General features: G+C 46.7%; 1 protein-coding gene across 1 annotated transcript in view; it reads left to right on the top strand.

The window, feature by feature from the left end:
• Positions 1–26,998, top strand: part of DNAH9 (dynein axonemal heavy chain 9) — a 374,844-nt gene that overhangs the window by 89,697 nt on the left and 258,149 nt on the right. Inside the window, exons 28-35 of the mRNA XM_026654587.1 lie at positions 6,585–6,689; positions 14,034–14,191; positions 16,445–16,583; positions 17,651–17,938; positions 18,643–18,853; positions 22,367–22,494; positions 25,963–26,071; positions 26,692–26,839. Coding sequence (XP_026510372.1) covers positions 6,585–6,689; positions 14,034–14,191; positions 16,445–16,583; positions 17,651–17,938; positions 18,643–18,853; positions 22,367–22,494; positions 25,963–26,071; positions 26,692–26,839 — 1,286 coding nt within the window. The remainder of the gene's footprint in view (positions 1–6,584; positions 6,690–14,033; positions 14,192–16,444; positions 16,584–17,650; positions 17,939–18,642; positions 18,854–22,366; positions 22,495–25,962; positions 26,072–26,691; positions 26,840–26,998) is intronic.

Genomic DNA, 26,998 nt, shown 5'->3' with positions numbered 1-26,998 from the left:
GAGATTATGACTGTCACTGGGGTCCCTTCCTTTATCCCCCTCCCCAGCGGGATTAGTGGGACCTGTGGGACCACTATGGTGACTAATTCCTAAGACAAAGCACTGGCACCCCCAGCACTCACAGACTGTCCTAAGGTACTGCACACCTTGGAAGCACATACTTCTTTGGTACCGGCCGACGAACAGGAGGAATGAGAGTTTCAGGCTGAGGAGATTTCTGTAAAGATCTCTTCATCTTCAGACAACGTGGTAATGCCACCCCCCACCCCCACGCTGATGACTTTAAAACCTTGCAGGACCTCATGAAAAGACAAATGGACTCACTTCAAATTCTGCTGGAGGAAGTGCAAGAATGTAAACATTTCTTGGTGGACACCCTGAACATCAGTACCCAGGGAAAGATTGCCCTGCCACACATCCCCTATGGCAAACACCTGCCAAAATCCCACTGACTTGTAAGGGGGCAGAGCAGAAATACTACATCCCACCAAAGGGAATGGAGTACTTCTTCTCCCAGCCCTAGCCCCAGTTCCCTTGCACTGGATGCCACCAGTGAGAGGAATTGTCAAGCTCGCTCTAGGCCCTCTCCATCAGATAAGGAATCCAAGTGGTAGGACTTGCTGGGAAGGAAGAGTTACACATCACCCGCTCTCCAGTTTCGCATTGCCAACTACCAGGCCTTGATAGCACAATATGATTTCAACACATACTCTAAATTTACACACATTATTGATCGCTTTCCATGAGATCAGAAAGGTCAGTTCCAGTCTATTATCATTGAAGGACACGTGGTTGCGAAAGCCTCTCTGCAAACTCCCTTAGACCTTCTCAAGCTGTGCCGAGAAGGAGTGAGAGCTATTCCCATAGCACCTGCTTGGCCGAGACAGGTGTGCTACTCACACCTCATCCACCTTTTGGAGGCAACACCCCTCAAGCTTCCTAACACTAAGGACCTATTGCCACAGAACTCAGGGTCCCTTACTCATCCCAGCCCCTCCTCCCTGAGTCTGAGAGCATGGCTCCTCAGTGGCTCTCAGGCATGGAATTGACCTGCTTGGATAGAGTTCAGTCAGTCCTCCTATCCAGTAGAAAGCCCAGTACTTGCAAGACGAGCCTGCAAAAGTGGAAGCGCTTCCAACCCTGGTGCTCCCTCCCATCTTCTCAAGCTTCAGAAGTTCCATTCTCCATGATTTTGGACTATCTGTTAGCACTAAAGACACAGGGTCTCTCAGTAAGCTGTATTGAGTACATCTGGCCACCACCACAGCCTCCATTTTCCCATCCAGGCCTTCTCAATCTTTCCCTGCCCGGCAGTAACCAAATTTTTTCAGGGCCTATACAACTTGCTTCCTCCCATTTGTCAACCCCTCTCCAACCTCAAGTTGGGTTTGAACACCCTAAGGAACCCCTCCCCCACATTTGAACCAATGGTGACCTGCGCCACCCTCCAACTCTTCCTCAAAATTTCTCATAAGAATGGCCATATTGTGTCAGACCAAAGGTCCATCCAGCCTACTATCCTGTCTGCTGACAGTGACCAATGTCAGGTGCCCCAGAGGGAGTGAATCTAACAGGTAATGATCAAGTGATCTCTCTCCTTCTATCCATCTCCACTCTCTGACAAACAGAGGCTAGGGACACCATTCCTTACCCATCCAGGCTAATAGCCATTAATGGACTTAACCTCTATGAATTTATCTAGTTCTCTTTTAAACCCTGTTATAGTTCTAGCCTTCACAACCTCCTCAGACAAGGAGTTCCACAGGTTGACTGTGCACTGTGTGAAGAACTTCCTTTTATTTGTTTTAAACCTGCTGCCCATTAATTTCATTTGGTGGCCCCTAGTTCTTATATTATGGGAACAAGTAAATAACTTTTCCTTATTCACTTTCTCCACACCACTCATGATTTTATATATCTCTATCATATCCCCCCTAAGTCTCCTCTTTTCCAAGCTGAAAAGTCCTAGTCTCTTTAATCTCTCCTCATATGGGACCCGTTCCAAACCCCTAATCATTATAGTCGCCCTTCTCTGAACCTTTTCTAATGCCAGTATATCTTTTTTGAGATGAGGAGACCATATCTGTACGCAGTATTCAAGATGTGGGCGTACCATGGATTTATATAAGGACAATAAGATATTCTCTGTCTTATTCTCTATCCCTTTTTTAATGATTCCCAACATCCTGTTTGCTTTTCTGACTGCCGCTGCACACTGTGTGGACGTCTTCAGAGAACTATCCACGATGACTCCAAGATCTCTTTCCTGATTAGTTGTAGCTAAATTAGTCCCCATCATATTGTATGTATAGTTGGGATTATTTTTTCCAATGTGCATTACTTTACATTTATCCACATTAAATTTCATTTGCCATTTTGTTGCCCAATCACTTAGTTTTGTGAGATCTTTTTGAAGTTCTTCACAGTCTGCTTTGGTCTTAACTATCTTGAGTAGTTTAGTATCGTCTGCAAAGTTTGCCACCTCACTGTTTACCCCTTTCTCCAGATCATTTATGAATAAGTTGAATAGGAGACAGGCAGTCACGTGGTTTGCAGGGCAGCAGGGATCACTGAGACAGTGGTGCAGAGGGAGCAGGTTGCCTGCGGGCGGCTCCAGTTCCTGACTTTGGCAGACTCTTCTCCTAAGTGTCTCCACAGGACTGCAGAAAGCCAAGTTATCCAAAGCCAGGATACTCTGAAGAATGCTAGATGACTGATGAATAGGCTGCAAAACTGAAAATAAAAGTAATTATCCCAAAAGTACAACAGAGACTGAAAGACTGTCATTTGGAAAAATAAATGGAACAAGAACAGGACCCTGCTATTCTAGAAGATGCAAACATTAAAGCTATTAAAGAAGAGATCAAGAAAGCCTTTATGTTTGTCAGTAAAGGACTGAATACTGATGAATTGGGTCAAAAGGAAGAAGCAAGGAACTACTACAAGCAAGGACTTGACCACTTGCTTAGAGGAGTTAGCATTCCATCACAAGGTCCTGAATGTACAGGATCCCAATGGGACTCTGCCAGACAAATGCAGCGAAAGATGCAAGAGACTTTACAAAATGTTAGAACTCGACTGAATATTCTAGAACAAAATACTCCTGCTATGCAAACTAATGCCATCACAATGAATGTGCCTCTAGAGGTGCCCAAGTTATTCCCACTAATGAAAAGCCAGCAAGTCTCCCTGCACCTAATTCTCTGATTCCACCATCTGGGCCTCCTGCAGCAAATGAAAACATTGCAACTACAAGCAAAGGGCAACCTCCAGCTATGAGTCCTTCATCTCCAAAAGCTCTCTCTCTACCACATGAAGCTCCTCAAGCTACTGATGGGCACTATACTGTATCTTATGGTACAGACTCTGGGGAGTTTTCATCATTTGGAGAGGACTACTACACAAAACGTTCTCAGCCACTCCCCTTGAAAGTCTAGGAGTAGATGCAGATGAATTGATCCTGATTCCCCAAGGAGTACAGATATTCTATAATTGCCATCATCTCAGCAAGGTGAATGGGGGAGCTGGGAGCATCCATGGCAGACCCACCATACACTACCTTTTACAAAGAGAAGTGTTTTTCTGGTTCCTCACCTGTACTTCCTCCCAAAGGTCTCCTCAGAACATAACATTAACCAGGAGATTCACCTACCAGTTTTCTACCTAAAGCCTCATGCCTCCAGAGAAGAATCAAGCCTTCATGCACTGGATGTTAGGAGGGCCCTGCTTTCTATCTGAACAGGATTAAACCATTTGGGGCTTCTCCTAGAGTATTTGTATCAGTTGCAGACAGGATGAAAGACCAACTGATTTCCACACACAGACTGTCTATATGGGTTTCGGGTTGCCTCATGACCAGCTATGATAATTCTGTGGCACAACTCCTTCACAGAGTAACAGTGTGTTCTGCTGGAGCTCAGTCCACATCTATGGCTCCACTGAAAGATGCTTCCGTAGCAGAATTCTGCAGGCCTGCTACTTCATCCTCTGTCCATGCCTTTGCCAAACATGACACCAACTTACCTGCTTCCAGAGATGATGCCACCTTTAGTGATGCCGTCCTTCAAACTGTCTTGGACTTATCTCTCAGCACCCAATGAGTGGCTTCTTGGGAGTCTCCATGGTGGAGCATCCATAGGGACAGATACTCGAAGAAGAAGGAGGTTACTTACCTTATAGTAACTCAAGTTTTTCGAGGTGTTTTATCCCGATAGGTGCTCCACCTCCTGCCCGCCCTCCTTCCCTTCTGCTGTGGAGCTAGGCATCACTGTTGAGAAGGAACTGAGTGGTAGCAGGCTCGTGCCTCCCTATCTGCCCTCACTCAGAGCATGAGGCTTAGTTCTGCGCAGGTGCAAGCCTGTGGACACTACTTTCCAGATACCAGTTGAGAGTGCGCACATCCTATGGTGGAGCACCCATAGGGACAAAATACCTTGAAGAACTCAAGTAACTGGAAGGTCTGTAACCTCTCTTTCTGTCTGTAGATCTTCCTCCATTGCAATCCAGCTTCCCCTCCTGCTCACAAAGTGTTGTTATTATTCATCCCACAGAAAAGTAAAAATCATGGATTTATGATATCCATTTCCAGGAAATGCCTGTGATGTCATAAATTCAGCATTATGACTTCACTGTAGGGTCAAAGAGAAGGATAAACTGGACTGTAAGGGAGAGACCTTGTCTGAAACCCAACTAGATTTCACTCTGAACAGTTGGGCGTGGTGCATGGCCCTGACCCTAGGTTTAGATTTGCCCCACCCAAAGGAACAGTTATTTTCAGAGCAATGCAGCTAGCGTTGGTGAGTGTTGCTATACCTCAACTACCAGCTAAAATATCCTCTTAGGGCCAAACTCTGCACTGGCTTCCACCCTTTGTAGCCCCATTGTCACTGTAATCAGTGTAAATGATGTAAAACCAGAGCAGGATCTGACTCTTAGGACTTGTCTTCATTGTAGCATTAATTTGGGCTTGTCCTGTGTTTCTTCTAGTGCCGTTCCCTTCCACACACAAGACCCCCTCACCCAAGCGTGCTGCTGCTGCTGCTTTACAGCCAAGCTCTCTGGCCTGGCTGGAGTGTAAGCTAAAGCTCAAGACATGCTTACTTGGTCTGATAATGTGCCCACTTTGCACTGAGGACGCAGGCTAACCCAGTGTGCCTTTTGGAGCATGCTATATGATGCCCTTGTCAGCTGCTGCATAATGGTCCATCACTCCAGAGAACACGTCTGCAAATGACATCCACCAGCTGGTGTCACCGCCAATCTAAGCCTCCCTCCTACTCAGTAAATAGCATGTGTCACCTGAGCCAATATGTTCAGTCACCTCTCAGGCCTTATATCAGCATAGCCCTCCATCTTAAGTTGGCCAGTATTAGGTGCCCACCTGAACAGCACGACTTTCCTTAAGAAACCTACATAAAACTGATCCCCCCGACGCATTCTCCTTACCAGGTTTATTTCATTCTCTGAGTTCATAGCCAGGTAGCAGTTGGTCCTTAACCCTAGCTCTATGGGTGCTGATATGGCACCATTTCCATTTTTCTTCATGCCCCTGTGAGGCAGGGTGGTTATCCCCATTGAATTGATGGGAACTGAGTCAGACAGGGTCTGTCTACATTGCATTGTAAACCTGGGTCTGTGGGACCCCAGCTTCTGGACTCAGTGTTTCCAAGACTGCACTTGAGCATCCATATTATACTGTAAACCTGGCCTTACAGTTGCTGGGCCCAGGTCTCACGCCTTAGTGTGCAGGGTAGACAATACCCAAAAAGGCTAAGGGCCAGATTTCCAAAGGTGTTTAGGTGCCTAGTGGGATGTACAGACCCACCTACATGAGTTAGACACCTGATCAGGCATTTTTGAAAATCCAGCTTGGCACTTATCTGCACCAAAGTACCTGTGGAAATCTGGCACTAAGTTAGTTGCCCAAGGTCAAAGTCTGTGGTCAGGCAGAGAATTGAACCCGCATCCCCTAGGTCCCAGCTTAGCACCCCAGGCACTGAGTGATCCTTCCTCCTCACCAGGAACAACATTGCTCCCTTCTTTGCTGATATTGCTTCTCTCGTTCTGTTCTGGTTTCCTTCAGCTAAGGCCTGAGAGCTCATGTCCCATCTCAGTGCTGTTTGTGAACACTGACTGCTGTCTCTAGTGTGGGGATCTGGTCATTGACCTTGAGAGGGTTCAGTGAAACCTCCTGCACCTTCAATCACTGCATCAAGCTAAGCTGTTCAAATGTATTTTTATCCCTGTTCATCTGGTGCAGTAGAGTGACTCTGACATCCTTAAATCATCTTTTATTCAGTTTGTGGGCCTCCAAGGAAGCAAGGCATCAGTAATTCAATACCAGTGACCTTTAAAAGGGATTCTTGTGCATGTATATTGAAAATGTGCAATTAACAAATCATGTAGCAAACTATGGAGAGCTATAAAGATTATAATTTATTGTGCCTGCTGTTTTGGTGCACTTTTCTGAACGCCCACAGTATACCAGAGATTGTTATAAATAAATAGGGTGGAAAATGGATTATCCATTTTTCTCTGAAACTAATGGCATTGGTAATTTTGCTCTTGTACTTCTTTTGTTGCAGTCTTGTGGAAATATTTACAAAGGCCTTTCCCAGACGGGTGCCTGGGGCTGTTTTGATGAATTTAATAGAATCTCAGTGGAGGTCCTTTCAGTGGTGGCTGTACAGGTAAGTGAAGAGTACTCACAGTCATGCGCTTGGTGATCACTGCAGCCATCAAGCACCAAAGTCTTTGTGGTGGAGTTAAACCCAGATGTAATTTTTAGCTGAAGTTTGATTGCTGAAGTTAAGTGCACTTGTGTCCACCACTTCCCACAGCTGCCTGATTGTTGGACAGTCCCATAGCATATGCATCAGGGTTCCTTTTTTCTTTATACAGCACCAACAAACATCAGATGACCAGGCCACTTCTTGCACAACCCCTGTGTGTCCAGTACACTTTGGATAGACTCTTTTGCTATATCAGGTGTAGCCCGAGAGCCACAGAAGCATTGTTAACATACTGTAACATGCTCTGCCGTTGGGGTTCTTTCACGGGCTGTGATAACTCCTCTTCCCACAAAGTACTTGCACTCTGCTGAGGGTGGCAGGTCATATCCTTGCTTTAGGGTTAGAAAAGAGATACAGCCCTCATCCTTGACCAGTTGGGAGAGCCATATGATGCCTTTGCTCAGCCAGTTCTTCCAAATTACAGATTTTTTCCCCAGTTTGCACGTCTGGGTTACCCCAGATACATGCTTTTGCATGATGGTGCATATGAAATTGGTACCTCATAGCTAGAATAGCCCAGACCCTTCATGCACCCACCATTGTAGGCACCTTATTTTTCTCCATCAGACAAAAAAGTGGAACCGAGCAGACCAATGCTTGATCATTTTGAGGGAATTTCTTATGACAACTTTTCACAGATCTATATGCAAAATTACTCTACTAGGATTATGAGAATTTGTATTATTAACCCCTTGTGCAACAATTACAAAGCTTAATTTTAGTGCTGAGAACTGACTTTACTGTAACCTACATGCTTATCATGGCCAGTAAATCTGTCTCTTTCCATATGGAGACGAGATGGAAATAGGTTTTTATGTGGGGAAGAGGGATTCTGAGGCTGATTCAAAGCCAGTCAGAAGTCAGTGGGAGTCATTCCATTGGATCTCCCAGGGAGAGCTACAGCCTTTATGCATGTATATATTGAGGATACATTGATAGCACAGAACCATGGAAAGCAGAGATGGGAAAGAGCTATTAAATCTTCTTCCCTGCTTTGCCTCTTGCTTTTCTTCCTTCCAACATGTTTCTGGTCCTTTTCTCATGCTCCCTAGCCTGAAAGTTTGAATTTTCATTCCAGAAGTTGCATACTAAGACTTGCATTACATGCTTCAATGAATCGGGAAATGGTAACCAATAAGGAGGTTAGAGCTGTGCTAGTTTTGGGTGAAACAAGCATTTTTGGCCCCTCAGCAAAACTAGCCCAGGTCCACACAAATCTTTGCTAAACATTCTTTTCACATTCACCCTTGGTACCTCAGGCAGGAAAAGGGGTGTCACTCAAAGGTGTGCCCCAAACCAGTGAATTTCCTTGTTGGTTCCCCAAGGGACCCACTGAAACCTGGCAGATTCATCTGAGTTGTGCTTTGAGTGTCAAGAGCATATGACTCCAAACTCAGAACAAAACACAGGGGCTGTGAAACCTGCAAGCAGTGCCCGAAAAGTTTGGTGAGGCCAAACTGGCTGAGCTATAAGTGCCCATTTCTTTATGTCACTGGTACTCAGTCTCTTCATACTGGGGTCTGCTTTTCCACACCAAGTACAAGAACCCCCTGAGACCCTCCTCCAGTGTAGCTGGGGGTCTAGCCGTGATTTGGCTCTATGGGAAGGGCAATGCTGTCACAACCCCCTGACACTTGTTCCTGACCCCCAAGCTGAGAACTTGTGGGCTAAATGGACAAGGTCACTCTAACTGGCTGGGTTTCTCTTACATCACCTTTGACCTCTTACATCACATTACATTTTGTAAGCAAGTGTGAAAAATCGTGACACAAATTTTCAGGGGGTGGTGGTATAGTTGTGTCTTTAAAACAAAGGCCATAATATTGGGACAGTCTCGATAATATTAGCATGTCATAAGCATTAGATCACCTGACATCCCCAAAGAACCACTTGACTGCTTAGATGAGTTTATGGATCATTCTTTCTTAACTTGTGTTCTGTCACATTACAGTTTAAAGTCCACAGTCAAGGGGGTCCTTGAGGATGTACATGTAACCCTTCTGCCCATCTAAGTTGGCAGCAACAAGGGCCGGGTTCTGTATCTAGGGGTTCCGTTTCAATAACGCAATGGAAAACCGGCTCGAGCCCCCACCCAGTGACCTGGGACAATTACATACCACCCCCTGGGTACCTCTAAGAGGCAATACTTCCCCTCTCGCAAGCACGGAGTCTGAGTGTAGCAGAAAATGTTTAATAACATGAGGTAAACGACATCAGCATAAAATTGGAAAAACACCACAAACAGGATTCATAACACAAACCATGAGCAAAACCCACCCCAGCAAATTGGGCTGTGTCCTTTCCCTTTGGTTCTTGAATCCAGCAACCCAAAAATCACCCAGAGTCCCCAAAGTCTCTTGGGTCCAGCAACCACCCAAAGTCCCAAAAGTCCAACAACCCCCAAAGTCTCTGTCCCTGGTCAGTGCAGCCCCAGAGTAAAGGGGGGGGGGCACACAGGGTGTTAAGGGGCACCTTACGTGATCCGAGGCTGGCCAGCCGTCTGTTTCTCCGTGGGGGTTCCGCCGCAGCCTTCACCACGAGCCAGTCCACTTTCCTGCCATCCCACGAACTGCTCCGCTCTACAAGCTGCTCCGCTCCACTCCACTCACCGACCTGTGAGCCGTTCCAGCCGTCCCCGCAAACAGCTCCGCTCGCTGTTCCTTGGGCCACTCCAACCGGCCCTGCAAGGCTCCACGCCGTTCGCTGCTCCTCCAGTCGTCCCCACAAATTGCTCCGCCAGCTGCTGAGCAATATAGCTTCAGGCTCCCCCACTAGTTAACACAGCACTCAGTGATCTCAGCTCTTAATGACTTTAGCTCTTTTGTGATTTCAGCTCTTAGCAATTTCAGCTCATAGTATAGTAGGGGAGCCCCAGTGCTGGTGCACCATTGGCCCAAAGTGAATTCAGCTCAGCAGCTTGTAACTAGACTCCTAATGGAATCAAAATTAGCTCTGACATTCAACAGTGGAGAGAGGAGATGATGCAACTGGTGTTTCAAACCCTCAGCAGGGGACCATACCATCAGGTACAAATACCTGTCCCCATCCTCTCTCAATTCACTGGGTTTTGTAACCCATGTCCCTTGTCAAGCAATTGCTACTTAGGTAATGGTGAAGGACTCACTCAGTCCTTCTGTCATACAACAGTTCCACTGGCCTTGATTCACAGAATCAGGGTAACAAAACTTTATTCTTCCTGCCCCAATAACAGAGAAACTGGGGATCCCACACCAGCCAAAGTAACCACTTTCAGTTGCTGTTGTTTCATGCCAGGCGAGTGGGTGTGCCTATGCAAACAAGATTAGCCCCTGGAGTTCTTTTCCACACTCGCCATAATTCACCACCAGATGTCAGGGTAGAGCTCATCCTGACTCTGCTTACATACAAATAAAAAGGGAAGCTTGACCAAAGGAACCCAGAGATGACTCAGCGTCCTTTCTCCAGAAGTTAGAATGTTTCTTTCTCCAGGAGTTAGAAAGCTGCAGCTGAATAAGCGACACTAGTGCTGTTCTGTCACCATGTTTGCTAGCTGCCATTAGGAGCAGCCATAGCAATATGTCATGGGTTGTCTTATTGATACTGCTAATGTCAGTGTGGTTTCTTGCAGAAGAAAGGCAATTGGTTACAATTTAAGGCAGCTCAGTGGTGTTCTGATTCCACTAGTGAAAAAATGTGGAGATCCTTTCCCTCACTGAAAATAATGTTAAGTAAAACATTAGTTAGCGTTAGAAGATTCAAATCTGCTGTGAACTTGATAAATGAGAAGTATAGAGATGTGATCAATAAAACGAGAAAAAAAAAGAGAAACAAAAAGTTAATAGAAGGAACGGAGTAGGTGGCACATAGCTATATTTGTTATATAATATTTGATACAGTGTCTCACCAAATATTACATAAGTGATCTCACTCAAGTGCTCAGCAAGATAGATGCCAGTTTGCTTGGGAACAATAAAACTTCCCTACAGCATCTTGCAGGGGTGCAATGAGGGGACCCCAGGGGACCCAGGTTCTCCCACTTGGCCATAAACACTGCCCGGTAGGAGGGGAGGTCCCAGTTGGTCCTGGTCTCTCTGGTGGAAGAGGAGTGGAGGGGAGAAATCCCAGCTGGTCTCTCTCACCTGGCTTCCTGCTTCCCAGAACCAGTGAGCTGCCATTTCCTCATGCTTCCTCCTCCATCTCTTCCACGCCCATGCCACCTGGCAGGTAACCTGGCCCCCCTTCTTAGGAAAATTCTGGTTGCACCCCAGGCACCTGTGAGCAGTACTGGATAGGGGGCATCAGATAGCAGGTTGCAGGGGAGGGGTTGTAGTACTTCTGTCAGGCTGGTGACACTGCCTTGAGAATTGTGAATTACAGATGGTGCCAGGGACAACCCTCAGGCTTTTCCCAGTTGGTGAATCGGTCCTGCTTTGAGCAGGGGGTTGGACTAGATGACCTCCTGAGGTCCCTTCCAATCCTGATATTCTATGATTCTCTGATTCTCTGCCGCTGTGTCTGGCCCAGTGTTAGAAAATGAGGGTGGATGGGTACTTCATCCTGGTGTGAAGTGTGATGATAACTGAATTATCATCTCTTCAGACCATCCATGGGTTCAGGGCTGCGGTCAGGTACCAGCACTCTGGGTGGGCTAAGCTGAGCTGGTGAGCTGCTGTAATCTCTGCAGTGGTTCTGACAAGGGGTTCTGTGGTTGCGGTTGTTGGAGAGTCCTCCTTCCTGTATAGTGATGGCTCAAGTTTTTATGAACCACTTGTAAGTTATTCTGTGTATCAGTTCTCTGCTGTAATGGTTGGAGGTTGATAAACAGTGTCACAGGCAAAGTTTAAGTCAAGAGTGTGTCCAGCTGTGTGACTGGGACAAATGGCTACTTTGGGAGAGTTCCATAGCTGTCCTGAAAGATGATGGTTCCTAGATTAGTGGGTAAGAAGTGCCATCAGATTATCTCCATTAGCTCTGAGAAGAAACTTGTGGAGCTTTTGGGTTGTCTGCAGATTACTTAGATTCCTGCTGTGTGTCAATTGAATTCATCCATCAGATGATTTGTGTCTCTCCTGTAGTTTTAGCAGCCTTCAAATGGTCCTGCCTACCAGGAGAGCAAGGCTGGAGGTGAAAATACAGACGCTATCCTAAAATAGTGGGATCTTAGACAGAACTGTATCATCCTAAAAGTATAACTGGGTTCAAAAAAGAATTACCGGTAGATACTTTCCTGGAGGATAGGTCTATCAATGGCTCTTAGCCAAGATGGTCAGGGACGCAACCCCATGTTCTGGGTGTCCCAGAACCTCCACCTGCCAGAAGCTTGGACTGGGCGACAGGGGATGGATCACTTGATAAATTGTTCTGTTCATTCCTTTGGAAGCATCTGGCACTGGCCACTGTTGGAAGGCAGGGTACTGGGCTAGATGGACCATTGGTCTAATCCAGTAGGGCCGTTCTTATCCTTATCTTTACCTGGTAGCAGTCTTCCTGCTATGGAGCATAAAGGTGGAGAGAGAAGGAGGTCTCTGTAGGCAAGGCCCTGGATACTGTACAGCACATTGGACCCAAATTCTGTAATGTGCATTTGTTACGAGAGATCACCTCTCTGTGACATACCACCACAATGGAGATCAGCAGCGGTGCCCAAGCTCCCTGAGTATAAATGAGAAAGAGTGGCTGTCAGGGTATTCTCTGGAAGGAGCCATGGGTTTGGAACTCTCTCCCATGCCTTGGTGTGCCAGAGCCTGGAGTGGTGAGCCTTTCGGGCATGCTGCAAAGCCCAGATTCCACCCCGTCTGGAGTCAGGCTGTGGAGGTTTAGTGTGGGCTGAGAGAGAGACTTAAAGGCAGTGTTTTTGTTTGTGTGGTGATTTCTCATTTATGGGATAGGCGACCAGAGCACTAGATGGGCTCCTGAAATTGTATTCTAAAAATTGGAAGCAGTAAAGAAATAAATAACATTACAGTATCAGACAGTAGCACCAGTTTTTACATGAAATGGTTGTACCTTTATGAAACTCCCAGGGAGAATATGTAACACTGCTTCTGTGTTTCATTTCTTTGCATTGGAGCACAAGAAAATGAAGGGAAGGGTATGTTAAATGTCAGTGCAACTTGTCCTATTGGAAAGTATTTTTGGACTACATCTGCCTAGGGCAGGGGTTCTCAAACTTTACCATAGCACAGAGCATGTTTTTAATACATTGATTGTCTCACAGCCACCTCCCCTGATATTTGGGATTGCACCAGGCCTCTGTGAACCACAGTTTGGGAGCCTTTGGTCTAGTCAGGGCCGGCTCCAGGGTTTTTGCCATCCCAAGCGGTGAAAAAACAACAACAAAAAACCCTGTGATCGCATTTGGTGGCACTTCGGCGGCAGCTCCACCGCGCCGCTTTCTTCTTCGGCAGCAATTCGGCAGCAGGTCCGAGGGACCCGCCGCCGAAGAGCCCAATGTGCCGCCCCTTCCCCTCAGCTGCCCCAAGCACCTGCTTGCTGAGCTGGTGCCTGGAGCCGGCCCTGAACCATAGAATAGGTACATTTGTACATTATACATTGATGTATTAATCACTGCTGGAATCCTGTGTCCAGTTCTGGTGCCCACAGTTCAAGAAGGATGTTAATAAATTGCAGAGGATTCAGAGAAGAGCCACAAGAATGATTAAAGGATTGGAAAACCTGCCTTATAGTGACAGAGTCAAAGAGCTCAGTCTATCTAGCTTAACAAAGAGAAGGTTAAGGGGTGACTTGATCACAGCCTGTAAGTACCTACATGGGGAACAAATATCTAGTAATAAGTTCTTCAGTATAGAACAAGCCAATGTCTGAAAGTTGAAGCTAGACAAATTCAGATGGGAAAGAAGACATACAGTACATTTTTAACGGTGAGAGTAATTAACCATTGGATCAATTTACCAAGGGCCGTGGTGGATGCTCCGTCACTGACAATTTTACTTTGGGGCAGTTCTCTGGCCTGTGGTTACGCAGGAGGTCAGACTAGATGATCACAGTAGTCCCTTCAGGCTTCGGAGTCTATGAAGCTATGATAACTGGGACTTTTTGTCCATATTTGAGTTTGCATTCCAATGTCACATAGGTTTCCCCCCCCCACCCCCCAAACTGTGTACAAAGTTGCTAGTAAAAGAACAACTATAAACCACAGACTTCTCAGGGGGACCCAGCAGAAATAAGTCAGCACAGATACTATACTGTGGTCTGTTTTTTATAGCTGAATGCTCAAACTAAAACAGTGACTCCGGTTCTCAGGTGAAAAGTATACAGGATGCCATAAGGGACAAAAAGCAACGTTTCAATTTCCTTGGAGAAGACATTAATTTGATTCCTTCTGTTGGCATTTTCATTACAATGAACCCTGGCTATGCTGGACGAACTGAACTACCCGAGAACTTGAAAGCTCTTTTCAGGTAAGGTGCAGATCAGCTTTTGTGCCCTGTTTAATAAACTAGTTCCTTTACTTTTGTCAGTGTCGTCAGGGGACTCAGAACACAGCTGCCTTTCCATTCACTTTTATTAATAGATAGCTCAGATCTTGGACAAAAAGTCTTGGTTTATGAACATTCAGGGAAGAGAAACAGGCACAAGTCTCTGAGCTGTTAAAAGCAGCTTTTGGCATCTGGTTGGCTCAGGGGCATGGTGATGGAATCCTTTCATCACAAGTTCAAATCTGGCCCAGGCTGGCGGTGGCCAAAGGTTGTTGCCACCTCATGGTTATTCAGTGGCCTCTGCGAAATGGATTGGCATTCCCAGTCCAATTCCCAGTGTGACACATTACAAACCCCACCGTCAGTTTGTATTCATTGGTCATAGAGCTGAGCAAATAATTGATCATTTGGTGGATGACCTGAAAAGATGGGGAAAAAAATCAGTTTTTCTAAGCAAGTAAATGTTTTTTTTCTGAAAGAAAAAACTGAAAACATTTTCTTAGGTCAAACAAAATGTTTCTATTGTTTATTCAAAGTGACATTTTCTAAACAAAATACCGATTGAAAACAAAATGTAGAAATGGTTCATGGTGTAAATGTCAAATTGAACTGTTTGACATTTCCAATTTTATTTTTTTTTGTTTTTCAGCCAAAACTGTTCCCCAAATTCAGCCCCCCATTCATGCCCCCCAAATGCTTTTTTGTGTGAACTTACTGTTTGTCCAGAACATCTTGCCCAACTCTAATTAGCCCAATGTCTGTCTCAGCAGAGGGGCCTAGTATGGCACAGGCCCTGCTGACAGAGCTGCCCCTCAACCCTTGTGATGACCCCTTCCACCCTGGAGGGCAGGAAGTCCTGGGAGGCTTGCCTCAGCATGGCCCATGCCGTGTCTCTTCTAGACGCAGAGGAGACTTAGGGCCAGTTTTTTAAGAATATTTAAGCACTTTTAAAGATGCAGGTAGGTCCTTATCTGCAACTTCAGGTCCCCGAATACCTTTGAAATCTATCCCTTAGGGTATGTCTGCACTGCAATTAAACACCCGCGTTTGGCCCATATTAGCTGACTTGGGCTTGCGCGGATCAGACTAAGGGGCTGTTTGACCTCAGTGTATCCGTTTGGCGTTGGGTTAGAGCCCAAACATCTACACAATTTTATGAGCCCGAGTTAGCTGACTCGGGCCAACTACAGGTGTAGAAGACATACTTGTGTGTCCGGCGCTCGGTAAGCACCTTTCATTGCAGGTATTGGCAAAACACCCTCACTATCTGACAGTCACATCTGCTGTCAGCATCACCCTGCTCCTAGGCCATCCCCTTTGTAGAACACTATTGCCTGCTTTGTAGGCCCTTACGTTTCCTTGCAAACATGCCAAGGTGTTTGACAGAGCTGCCTCCAGAGTATTGTAGGATGGGAGGGGGAATACCAGGAGCTACAGCCCGGGGCTCAAAGAGGGCTGGGATTCTGAATGAGGGTGACTGTATCAATTAGTGATTTCCAGCCATGTCCTGCAATGAGCAGTGGGTGCCAGAGAGACCCACGTGCCAGCAGCATGAGCCCCTCTGTCTTTGACTTTCTCTGTGCCTCAGGCTCTCTCTCCCCCACCCTCCCGTCCTGTCAGCATGTGAAGAGACCTGAGCCAGCTTGTCCTCCTTTGTCCCCAAGCTTGGGCACTGGCATTGTGTTGGGAGCGACCCATCCCAGCCTTTGCATTAGTGAAAGGAAAAGCCTTAGTCTGGGTGGCGATTAGACTTCTGAGGTGGAGTCAGTGTTTCTCTCCCTTCCCCCCACATCACACATGTTGCCTGTGTTGACATCAGTTAGTGCCTGAGATAGGGTGAGTGCACAGAGCTGCTGCTTGTCTCGAAGATTCATTCTGTAGCCGCGATAGGCAATTGTGTTTTGTAACTGGTGTAGGAGACATTATTGGGGAATCCTCATCATGGGAGGTTTTTAAGAGCAGGTTGGACAAACCTCTGTTGGGGATGGTCTAGGCATACTTAATCCTGGGGCGTGGGCTAGATGACCTTTCAGTCCCAACCTACATCTCTCTGATTCTACAATTGTAGCTTTGTGGGCTTTTTGTTTTACATGCCTCCTCAGAATCGAAACCAACCCCGGCCTCAGCTATCCCTCTCAGTCACAGTGCTGAAACTTTTGCCAGCAAAGTTGTGTCTGTTCCTTGGTTGAAGCGGAAATGTAGCTCTGTAATCATTTTCCCCATCCTTGCTTTTAGGCCATGTGCAATGGTTGTGCCAGACTTTGAGCTGATCTGTGAAATCATGTTGGTGGCTGAGGGGTTCATTGAGGCCCGGTTGTTAGCCAGGAAATTCATTACCCTTTACCAATTATGCAAAGAGCTCCTGTCCAAACAGGTAAGTCTGTTTCATGAGCTATAAAGCGCAATTAAATATGTCAATCTCCTAATGACCAGTAACACTACCCTAAGCTCTGTGACCAACTTGACAGACGTGTAAGTGCAGATCCACAAAATTCCCTGCATGCGGGCACTGCTGATTAAGGGAAAATGTGCATAGGGATACTGGAATTGGCACGTTGTGTAAACTGGGGGAAAATATGGGTCTGTCTGCTACTCTGTGTTTGTACAGTGCTAGCACAATGGGCCCTGTTCTTGGTTGCCCCACAGCCAGCAGCTTCTCCTACCATAATAAACATGTTGAATCATAATGATAATGGGTGTCTCAGGTTTAGTAATGGAAGAAGGAGCCTCTCATCTTTTGACAGGTTCAAATCCAGTGCAGGTTTGTAGCGACAGGACTTCATGGCCATATGATGGCCTCCTTGGAATGTATATGAAATTAATTGGTCAGTCTCAGGAGAGGGGGACGGAGGGATGGAAGACTGGATGTCAGCTGGAGTGAGGATGGAGAGACTTTGGGAGGAGGATAAAGAGGGTGGGCCAGAAGCCAATCAGCAGAGAGGGATGAGTGTTCCGAGTTAAAACTCTAGCCAGCAGCCTGATGACATCATCAGTGTCGCAAGATGCCTGCTGCTGTTACTGCTTCTGTGTTGGCTCTTGCTGGCTGAGTCTCTGCCCGTGGGTTGGCTCCACCCTAGTGTTTCTTCCTTCTCTGGGCCCACATGACTGGGGGAAGGATAAAGTTGCATGGGGCCTAGTGCCCCTGGAGCTGGGGTCCAGGGGAGCACTGGAGGGGTAGGATCTGATCTCCTCAGCTCCTCCCAGTGCTGCTGTACCTACTGAATCCTATATTAGCTGAATCCCACCTAAGGAAGATGGGGTTGGAAGTCCTAGCAGCCAGACTGGTACTGCATTCTTTAGCAAGGACTGTGCAGATGGAAGAAGATTCAGATGAATTTCTGCGGTTGGGTCGCACGGCCATTTGGAACTGTCTGCTTCCTTGTTTTGTATTCTGGCAAGCCAGCTAAGTGTAAGTGACTCCTTTCACTCTGCTCTGTTTAGGATCACTACGACTGGGGCCTGCGTGCAATTAAGTCAGTGCTGGTTGTTGCTGGCTCCCTTAAGAGAGGGGACCCCGACCGTCCTGAAGACCAGGTTCTTATGCGCTCTCTTCGTGACTTCAACATCCCTAAGATTGTGACAGACGACATGCCAGTGTTTATGGGACTGATCGGGGATCTTTTTCCTGCTTTGGATGTCCCCAGAAAGCGAGACCTGAGTTTTGAATCGTTTGTGAAACAGGCTGTGTTAGACCTCAAACTGCAGGCTGAAGACAACTTTGTGCTCAAAGTAAGAGTGAGAGATTCTTTCATCCCAACTTCAAACCTTTACGTAACCTTCAGTATTCTCTTAACTTACAAGTAAGGCTGTGAGTCTGTCATGGAAGTCAGGGAAGTCACGGATTCTGTGACTTTCCGGGACTTCTGCAGCGGCCGGTGCAGCTTACCCGAGGGCCGTTATTTTTAGTAAAAGTCACGGACAGGTGGGCAATAAACAAGAATTCACAGGAGCCTGCGACCTGCCTGTGACTTACTAATAATGACTGGGTGTGGGGGAAGGAAGGACTGCTGGAGCCCCAGGGGTGCGGGGGACTGACAGCCTGAGCCTTGCTGCGGGAGGTGGGTGGGGGGGGGGGGGGCTGACAATCCAAGCCCCACCACCACTGGGTGGGGGCACAGCTCGGGCTCCAGCCCTGGCTGAAGCTGGAAGGCAGGGCACACAGCCCCTGCTCTGGCCCCAACTGCAGCTCCTGACAGCTGAAGCCAAAGAAGTCACGGCGGTCTGGTAAAGATGTGGAATCTGTGATTTTTGTGACCTCCATGACTAAATTGTATCCTTAACAATAATGCAATGATTCTGTTCCACTTTGCAATAAGACACTGTTATGAGAGCAACTGCCTTAATAGTCCCTTGTGGCTGCTCAATAAAGCAGGACTTTCGGTTGTTAATTTGGTCTGAAATTTGGTGGGCTTTCTAGTTGACTTCTCTTGCAGGTGGTGCAGCTGGAGGAGTTGCTGGCTGTGCGGCACTCTGTCTTTGTGGTGGGTAATGCTGGCACCGGCAAATCTCAGGTACTGAAATCTCTGAATAAGACTTACCAGATAATGAAACGACGTCCTGTCTGGACAGACCTCAACCCCAAAGCAGTCACCAATGACGAACTTTTTGGCATCATCAACCCAGCCACAAGAGAATGGAAAGACGGTAGGTGTGTTTTCACATAAACCACTGACCAGGAAGGGTATTTCTGTAATCTTTCTAAACAACAACAGTAATAATTGCTCTTATGTGGTGGTTTTCCGTAGATCTCAAAGCACAAACACACATCTAACATCTACAGTGTATTAATGCTTTATTGCTGATAGGGCACATGAGATTCTTTAGCCAGTCTGACTTTCAGATGAGGATTGCTCTGGAATAAATCTTGTTTTAACCTAGCTACCCTAAGAATCAGCTGTCCTGCCCATACACAAGAGACTCAAAGTTCCTAACCTGGACAGGCTGCTGCTAATGATTGGCTGAACTAGAAAGCGCTGAGTACTTTCAAACCAGGAATGATGTAACTATGGTGAGAATGAGCTGGGCACCATGTTCCACTCCATCTCACCCTCTCCGTGCACACATTTCACCATGTTCTCACCATTAATAGCACAGCCACAACAGCACTGATGGAAAGGTTTCCCCGGCCTCAGAAATTACTTCTGCTTGCCACATGCTCTCTTTCTGGCTAACGGTAAGAGAGACACATCTTCCCAGGGTCTGGGGAAAACAGGCACAAGTTAAAAATTTTCTAAAAGGCTGCGTGAAGCTTAAATTAAGACAATTATTTTTTGTTATGTACATTGGTGCTAGTTTTTAATGGTGATTGCAGTTTGGGAGGTGCAGAGTGTAAGGCCCTGGGGATTAGAACCCATGTCTGTAAAGCCTGTGATGGCTAAGAGTCCCTCAGTGTCACTGGGAGGCCATGCAGCGGCACAGCCAGGGAGTACTGTGGAAGTAAGTGCTGCAGGAAGTACAGGTCTGTCTCATCTTACGCTGGGGTTACTTTCCGCAGTCAGCGCCTAAAGCGAAAATCGCGTATAGTCAAAATTACATTGAGTGTAATGGCGGGCGGAATCACCCGCACTACAGAAACAGTATTTAAATTGTTATTTTTCTCTTTTTTTTGTTTTTGCCGACCGCGTAAAGCTGAAATCGCACATGTTAAATGCGCCTAAGATGCGACAGACCTGTACTGCCCAAGCGACCTAGAGTGATGGTACCTTGCGGTTCACTGATTGGCCAAGTACCCTATTTAACCCCAGGGGTTGGCCTAGGAAGTTGTCTGGGCAACCACACAGACTTTGGCCTGCTGCAGCGCCAGACTTTGCTTGATCTCCGGCCTCCAACTCTGACTCCTACCTCTCAGTACTAATGTAGTACTGCCTCTGATCTCTGGTTTCCAACCCTGGCCTAACTCTGACCCTGACTTCTGCTTACAGAACCGGGCCCTTACGATCCCTCCAACCCCTGCCCGTGACTACCGGCCCTGGTGGGCAGACCTCAGCCCAGTTGTGACCACTAGGCCAGACTTCCTATGCCCTGATCCCTTAAACAGAGGAAGGCGAAGGAAGAGGCTGCCAATAAATCATACCCAGCTATCCTCCTTCCAAGAGATAAACTGCCCATTCATCCCTAGAACATATTCTGCCTTTGACCCCCTACAGTGCCAATTTCATCTGATCGTAACTACAGACCTTAAATCACAAGTGACAGAAACAAAGTGCGGGTCACAGAGGAGGCTGTGGAGTCTGACCTGAGTGAAAGCCAGGGCTAGCTTTGGTCAAACAGTGCCTGGAGTGAGCCCAAGCCAGACAGAGCTGCAAATCACATTCCAGTTCAAGGGGCCTCTGCTTTTAGGGACATTGTAAAGGGGCTGGCTGATGTTTCTTGAGCCAGTGCTTTTGTGGGAGCTCGTCCTCATTCTACCCAGGCTTAGGGACTCCCGGCTGCAATGTTTTTTTCATCAGCTGCCCCTGACAACTGTGTTTCTTGTAGCCATAACATCAGTGAGGAGAGTCAGAGAGCTCCGGCGGCTCACTCTCCTTACACAGCCTAACAAAAGCCTGCATTCTCATGCTAAATTGACCCCCACTCAGTCACTGATTTTCTTCTGAATCAGACTGTTTGCCTGTTTTCTTCCCTAAATTACATTCATTGCTAGGGGAGGGCAGGTTTCACACATTGCCTACTAAAAGGTCCCTTAATAGGACTTTAAAAGGACTCTTAGTACAACCAAACTTGTCTGTTGATTTCCCTCTCTCCCCAGTTTATGGCATATAGAGACAAGGTTAGTGGAGGGGTGGTTTCTTCTCAACCGCTGTCATAATGGATTGAGATCTGCATTGAGAGATGCTATGTGTCTCCATCCCCAATGGTATCAGAACAAATACAACACAGTCTGAGGCAGTTTCTGGAGCATGCGTCCATAATGTCCCTGTGGTGGAATCTGTGCGTAGCGGGAGTTCAGCTTGTACTTTATGAAGCGTTATTCTCTTGACCTGAGCTGAAAATCTGATGCCTTCTTCCAGGGAGCCACCCAGCAGCCATTGTGTAAGTTGTCTTACCTCAAACCCACCTCTGTGTTGGAGCAGAGTGCCAGAGCAGATGGACATTCTCAACTCCCATCTCCATGCTTTTGGAGTCCATGTTGGATTGGGAGGAAGTGGAATAAACTGAGTGTGCATGGCAGCCACACCTCCTTTAGACATTATGGCTCTCCTCTGTAACTCTCCATGGCTTGGGACGTAATCAAGGGTCAAAGCTTTCCAGTGGTTTCTGGCTTTGGTGCAATGTGTAGGTGTGTTCCAAGAGCAGAGGGCTCTGTACTGACAATCTTCTCCAAGAACTCCAGTTCCAGCTGAGACCCTTTTCTTCCTCCTTTTTGGTTTTTGCCTGCCTCCAGTTCCTCTACTCTGGATTGTGCAAGAAAATACTCACCCTGGGCAAAAGCCACAGTTTTGAGGATTTGCCAAAAGAGAGACATTTTTTCTGCTTGCTTGATACTTTTCATGCAGCCCGAAGTCTCTCTTGGTATTTTAATGTGAAAGTATTTGTGCACTGACAAATGATAGTTTTGAGGCATTTTGTTCTGTTCTACAGCATTGCTGCTATATTCCCAGCATTCTTGTTCTTCTTTCATTAATTATTTGCTTCCCCTGAGACATTTTATTTCCTCAGTCTCCTTGATTTCACTAGCATGTGGTTCTGTCGTTTACTCATTCTGTTCTTGTTCTCATCTCCCGTCTCTCTAATTCAAAGCCATGACCCAATGCTTAATGCACCTTGAGTTCCCTGGCAGTACTTCCAGCTGAGGAAGCAGTTATAAGAAATTCCAAGTTATATTCAAACAGTTTTCCAAACCTTTATATTGTTTAATATACTTCCTCCGTTCCCTGTTAGTGTAGAGTATCCACTAGTCACTGTTTTCTTCCCCTCAACACTCCCCAATAGTAATGAGTTGCACGTCGGCCTGCCATCTTTTTCATTGATATTAACTGATAACATTCGTTTCCCCGCAAAGCAGATTAGCCTGATATCCTTTTACATGGTTTTTTATTACTTGAATCATAAAATGCACTGAGATTTTATTTTGGCATTTAAGAAGGATGTTGCAGAAAACTGGTTGGGCAAGTTGCAGATTCCGTGATCATAAAGGAGTGTGTGTCATCTTTCTAGGACTGTTTTCATCAATCATGCGAGATCTGGCCAATGTCACACATGATGGTCCCAAGTGGATGGTGCTGGATGGTGATATTGATCCAATGTGGATTGAGTCTCTTAATACTGTCATGGATGATAATAAGGTAATAGATATTCTTTGATCAACCCATAGGAGAAATACATAGGTTGAGAGAATAGCTCATAGTATGAAAGAGTTGTTACTGTGTTTCTTCAAATAAAAACAAACATCATCATGCAAAGAAAATGTTACATCTGGAAAACAGCACAAAGCATTAATTTTCAGGAACATGTTATTGAATTGGAGTGGTGCGGGTAACGTTGTTCTGCTGCAGTCAGTACATTGAAATCTCATAGACTCATAGACTTTAAGGCCAGAAGGGCTTTAGACCCTTTTACTATTGGTTTTAATTTCCTTTTCAAAGTCCAGCTCTGCTTGGCTTTTGGCAGTTCTCACTTTGTACCTATACTTTCTAACCTCCAAGAGGTAGCTTTCCTTGCTGATCCATCCTACCTTCCATTCTTTGTAGGCTTTCTGCTTTCTCTTAATCACCTGCTTGAGATCCTTCATCCAGCTTGGTCTGCAACCCTTCCCTATGCATTTTCCCCCTTTGCTCAGGATGCAGGCTTCAGATAGTTTCTGCAACTTTTACTTAAAATAATTCTAAGCCTGCTCCACATTCAGATCCTTGAGTTCTTCAGTCCACTTCCCTAACTACTTCCCTTAATTTTATAAAGTTTGCACTTTTGAAATCAAGGACTTTAGTTGCAGATCTATTTTTGTTTATCCTCCCATTTCATTTAAACTGAATTAGCTCATGATCACTCGAACCAAGGTTGTCCTCTACAACCAGCTCTTCTATGAGGTCCTCACTACTTACCAATACTAAATTTAAAATGGCATTGCTTCTTGTTGGTTTGGTGACTATTTGGTAAAGAAATCTTTCAACTATCACATCCAGGAATATCTGGTCCTGACCAGATCTGTAGCACTTGTCCTTCAATCTGTATCTGGGAAATTGAAGTCTCCCATAATCACACAATTTCCAGTAGTATTTATTTAATTAAAATATTAAAGAGGTCTCTATCCATATTCAAATTAGATTCAGGGGATTTGTAGCGTACCTCAAGCACTATTCCAGTGGAGCCTCTGTTACCTTTCTTCCCCAAAGTGATTTTGACCTAAACAGATTCCATTTCACCCACTACATCACTTCTAATTTCTTTACATCTATCTCACCATTACTATACAATGCTACTCCACCACCTTTACCTTTATTTCTCTCTTTCCTGAACAGCACATACTCTTCAATCCCTGTACTCCAGGCATGACTACTATTCCACCATGTTTCTGTTATTGTGACACCCTGGCACCCCAATATTCACCACTGTCATGTAATTAGGATATGTTTTGTACAAAGAATGCCTTGTGAAGAATCATTCTAAAAGTCTTGATCTGCTAGACATTAATATCTCCGTGGATTGTATGTGCTATCGTTGTATGTGAAGTTATGAAGTTTGGCTATGTATGTGTTACTGAAACATGTTGTGAGGTTGAAAACACCCACAAGCAGCCTTTCAGGTACAACAGTAAAAAGGCCAAACAATGTTAATGGCTTATTGAGGAAATGCACACAAGAATTATCCCAGGAACTGTGTACAATAGAAACCTCTCAGAGAGAGCACTACACAATGGGAACTGTTTGACCCAGGTCACAGCATAAGAGCTTTCTAGCAAATGGGAAGAAGATATAAAAGGGGGAAAATGACATCATGGGGGGATCCCGCTGTGATGGGTTTCCCACGGGCTGCCACCTGGAACGTGGGTACCACTGAGCCCTCTGACCCACCAGCCTGGGATCCCACTCACTGTGCTGCTGTGACAAGTTGCAAAACCCTCCAAGCTTGCATTTTCACCAGCATTCACACAGGTAGGGACACACCCAGCTGCAGTCACATGCAGGCTCTCTAGCTACCAGCCTCCCAGCCTAGGACCCCCGAGCAGTACTGTCCTGCCCTGGTCAAATCTGGCCAGTATATGGGTTTAACTCCCGGTCTGCTTCTCCCTCAGTGTGAAGAGGACCATGCACACTTGTGGTAATCAAGCTGAGATTTTCCTCAGACACCAGTGTTCCCTCTAATTTTTTACATCCATATGAGGAATTAATTTTGTTATGTGCACCAATATGGAGGTGATGTGTGGCGAGGGTGAGGTTGAGAGGTTTGGAGTGTGGGAGGGGGCTCAGGGCTGGGGCTGAGGTTGAAGTTCCGGGGGACGAGAGCTCCGGCTGGGGTGAAGGCTCTGGGGTGGAACTGGGGATGAGGGGTTCAGGGTGCAGGAGGGGGCTCAGGGCTGGGGCAGAGGGTTGGGGTGCAGGCTCTGGGGTGGGACTGGTGATGAGGGGCTTAGGGTGCAGGCTGCCCCAGGGCTGCGGCAGGGAGAGAGGACTCCCCCCAGCCCTCTCTCAGTGCAGCAGCTCGGGGCTGGGTGAGAGGTGCCTCTCCCCAGCCGTGGCAGCTCTGGCAGGGCTGGACTGGGCTGGGTTGGGCCGGGGGAGGGGTGCGGTCCTGGGCTGCAGCTGTTCCACTGGGGCTGGGCTGGGCCAGGTCAGGGGAGGGGCTCCTCTCCTTGGCAACTCCGGCAGGGCTGGAATGGGCCTGGGCCAGGTCAGGTCAGGCCAGGCCAGGGGAGGGGCTCCTCTTCCCGGCGGCTGGGCTGGGCTGGTGGTGGGGCTCCTCTCCCCAGCAGCTCCAGTGGGGCTGGGCTGGGCCAGGGAGGGATGCCTCTCCCCGCCTGCATGGCCCTTGATAGCCTGCTCCACAGCCATGCAGCTTACAGGGAATTTATCCAGATACCTTAGTCAAACACACACTGGTTTGGATTAAAGCATAAAATAAGTTTATTAACTACAAAAGGATAGATTTTAAGTGATTATAAGTGATAGCAAACAGATCAAACCAGATTACTTAGTAAATAAACAAAACTGCAAATTGAGTTTAACATACTCCTCACCCTGAGTGATAAACAGGCTGGCAGATTTTTAAGGCCTTGTTTTTGCAGCTTGGGTTTCCCAGGTTTTTATACACAGGCTAGAAATCCCTTTAGCCTGGGACCATCTTCCCCCCTGTTCAGTCTTTATTCCTCAGGTGTTTCCAGGTGTGTTGTTGTAGGGAGAGTGTGAGGTCCCCCCAGGTTGTCATTTTCCTGCTCTTGGAGAGTAGAAGGCTTGAAGGATGTAACGACAAAACAACATATCCTAGAATGTATGTGAGGAAGTTTGTGTATCTTGGGGAGTCGTGGAGACTTCCTGAAATCCTCTTCACTAAACTGGAGGTGGGATATCCATGATATCTGAGGACAGACTAGAAGGGTTTGCACAGTAAGCGAGCAAAATGGAAGGACATGGCTTCCTTTGCATACGCATCACATTGAGGAGCTGGATGAAATCCTAACCAAGCAGTGCCGAGGTCATGTCAGCAAGACCATGCCTGAGTAATACGGCGATAACACGGGAATGAACAATTCTCACCAGCAGGATTGAGGAATGCCGCTGCCATGAGGCTTATATTCTGAATGTGTCTGTCTTTTGCAGGTGCTGACACTAGCAAGCAATGAAAGAATTCCCCTTAACCCAACCATGAGGCTGCTCTTTGAGATCAGTCACCTACGCACAGCAACTCCAGCCACTGTATCCAGAGCAGGTAGGTCTTTCCACTCGCACGAAGTGAAGCTTAGGGTTGAGATTTTCAGAGGGCTCAGGGGAGTTTGGCACCTGACTCCCACTGGCATTCAGTGCCCAACTTCCTTAGGCCTTTTGAAAGTGGCAGCCTTAATTCACAGTGCCACTGGATGACAGGGCATGTGACCGAGAAGTGGGCAGCAGAAACTAGAAACCCAGCACTCACTGGTGAACGGCTGACGACGAAGGTGGTGATGAGGGTAGCGCATAGAGGGCTCAGTTGAGATCGGGGCACTGTGCAAACAGAGTGAGAGACGGTCCCTGTTCAGGAGAGCTTACAGCTGAAATAGCCAAGGCAGAGACAGTGTGGGAGAATGGAAGGATTGTTCTCCCCTGTCTATGGATGGGAGCTGAAGCCCAAGAGAAAAGGGCCTGATTTCAATAGGTGTTAGGCACCTAAACACCTTTAAAAATCTGGACTAAATTACAATTGTGTAAGAGCAACAGGCTGTGCAGCGTGGTACACTGCTGTACTTATTAAACTATGATCTTAGTGAGGGAAGGTGAACAGTTCTTATGGCGAAAGGTACCAGTCTCCGCCGTGTCCTTGCTGTATCTGTCTCTCTTGCACTGTGTCTCTAGGCATTCTGTACATCAACCCAGCAGACTTGGGCTGGAATCCCCCCGTGAGCAGCTGGATCGACCGAAGAGAAATCCAGTCAGAACGAGCTAATCTGACCATCTTGTTTGATAAATACCTGCCGCTTTGCCTGGACACTCTTAGAACTAGGTACAGTATAACGGGACGTAACGTGTATGTGAGCGACATCCACCATATTAAAAGCAACAGAGAGTCCTGTGGCACCTTTAAGACTAACAGATGTATTGGAGCATAAGCTTTTGTGGGTGAATGTCCACTTCGTCGGATGCATGACATGCATCCGATGAA

This window comes from Terrapene carolina, unplaced genomic scaffold (genome assembly GCF_002925995.2).
Source record: "Terrapene carolina triunguis isolate 2854851 unplaced genomic scaffold, T_m_triunguis-2.0 Scaffold192, whole genome shotgun sequence".
Lineage (NCBI taxonomy): Eukaryota > Metazoa > Chordata > Testudines > Emydidae > Terrapene > Terrapene triunguis.
This window is presented reverse-complemented; position numbering and strand designations above follow the sequence as displayed.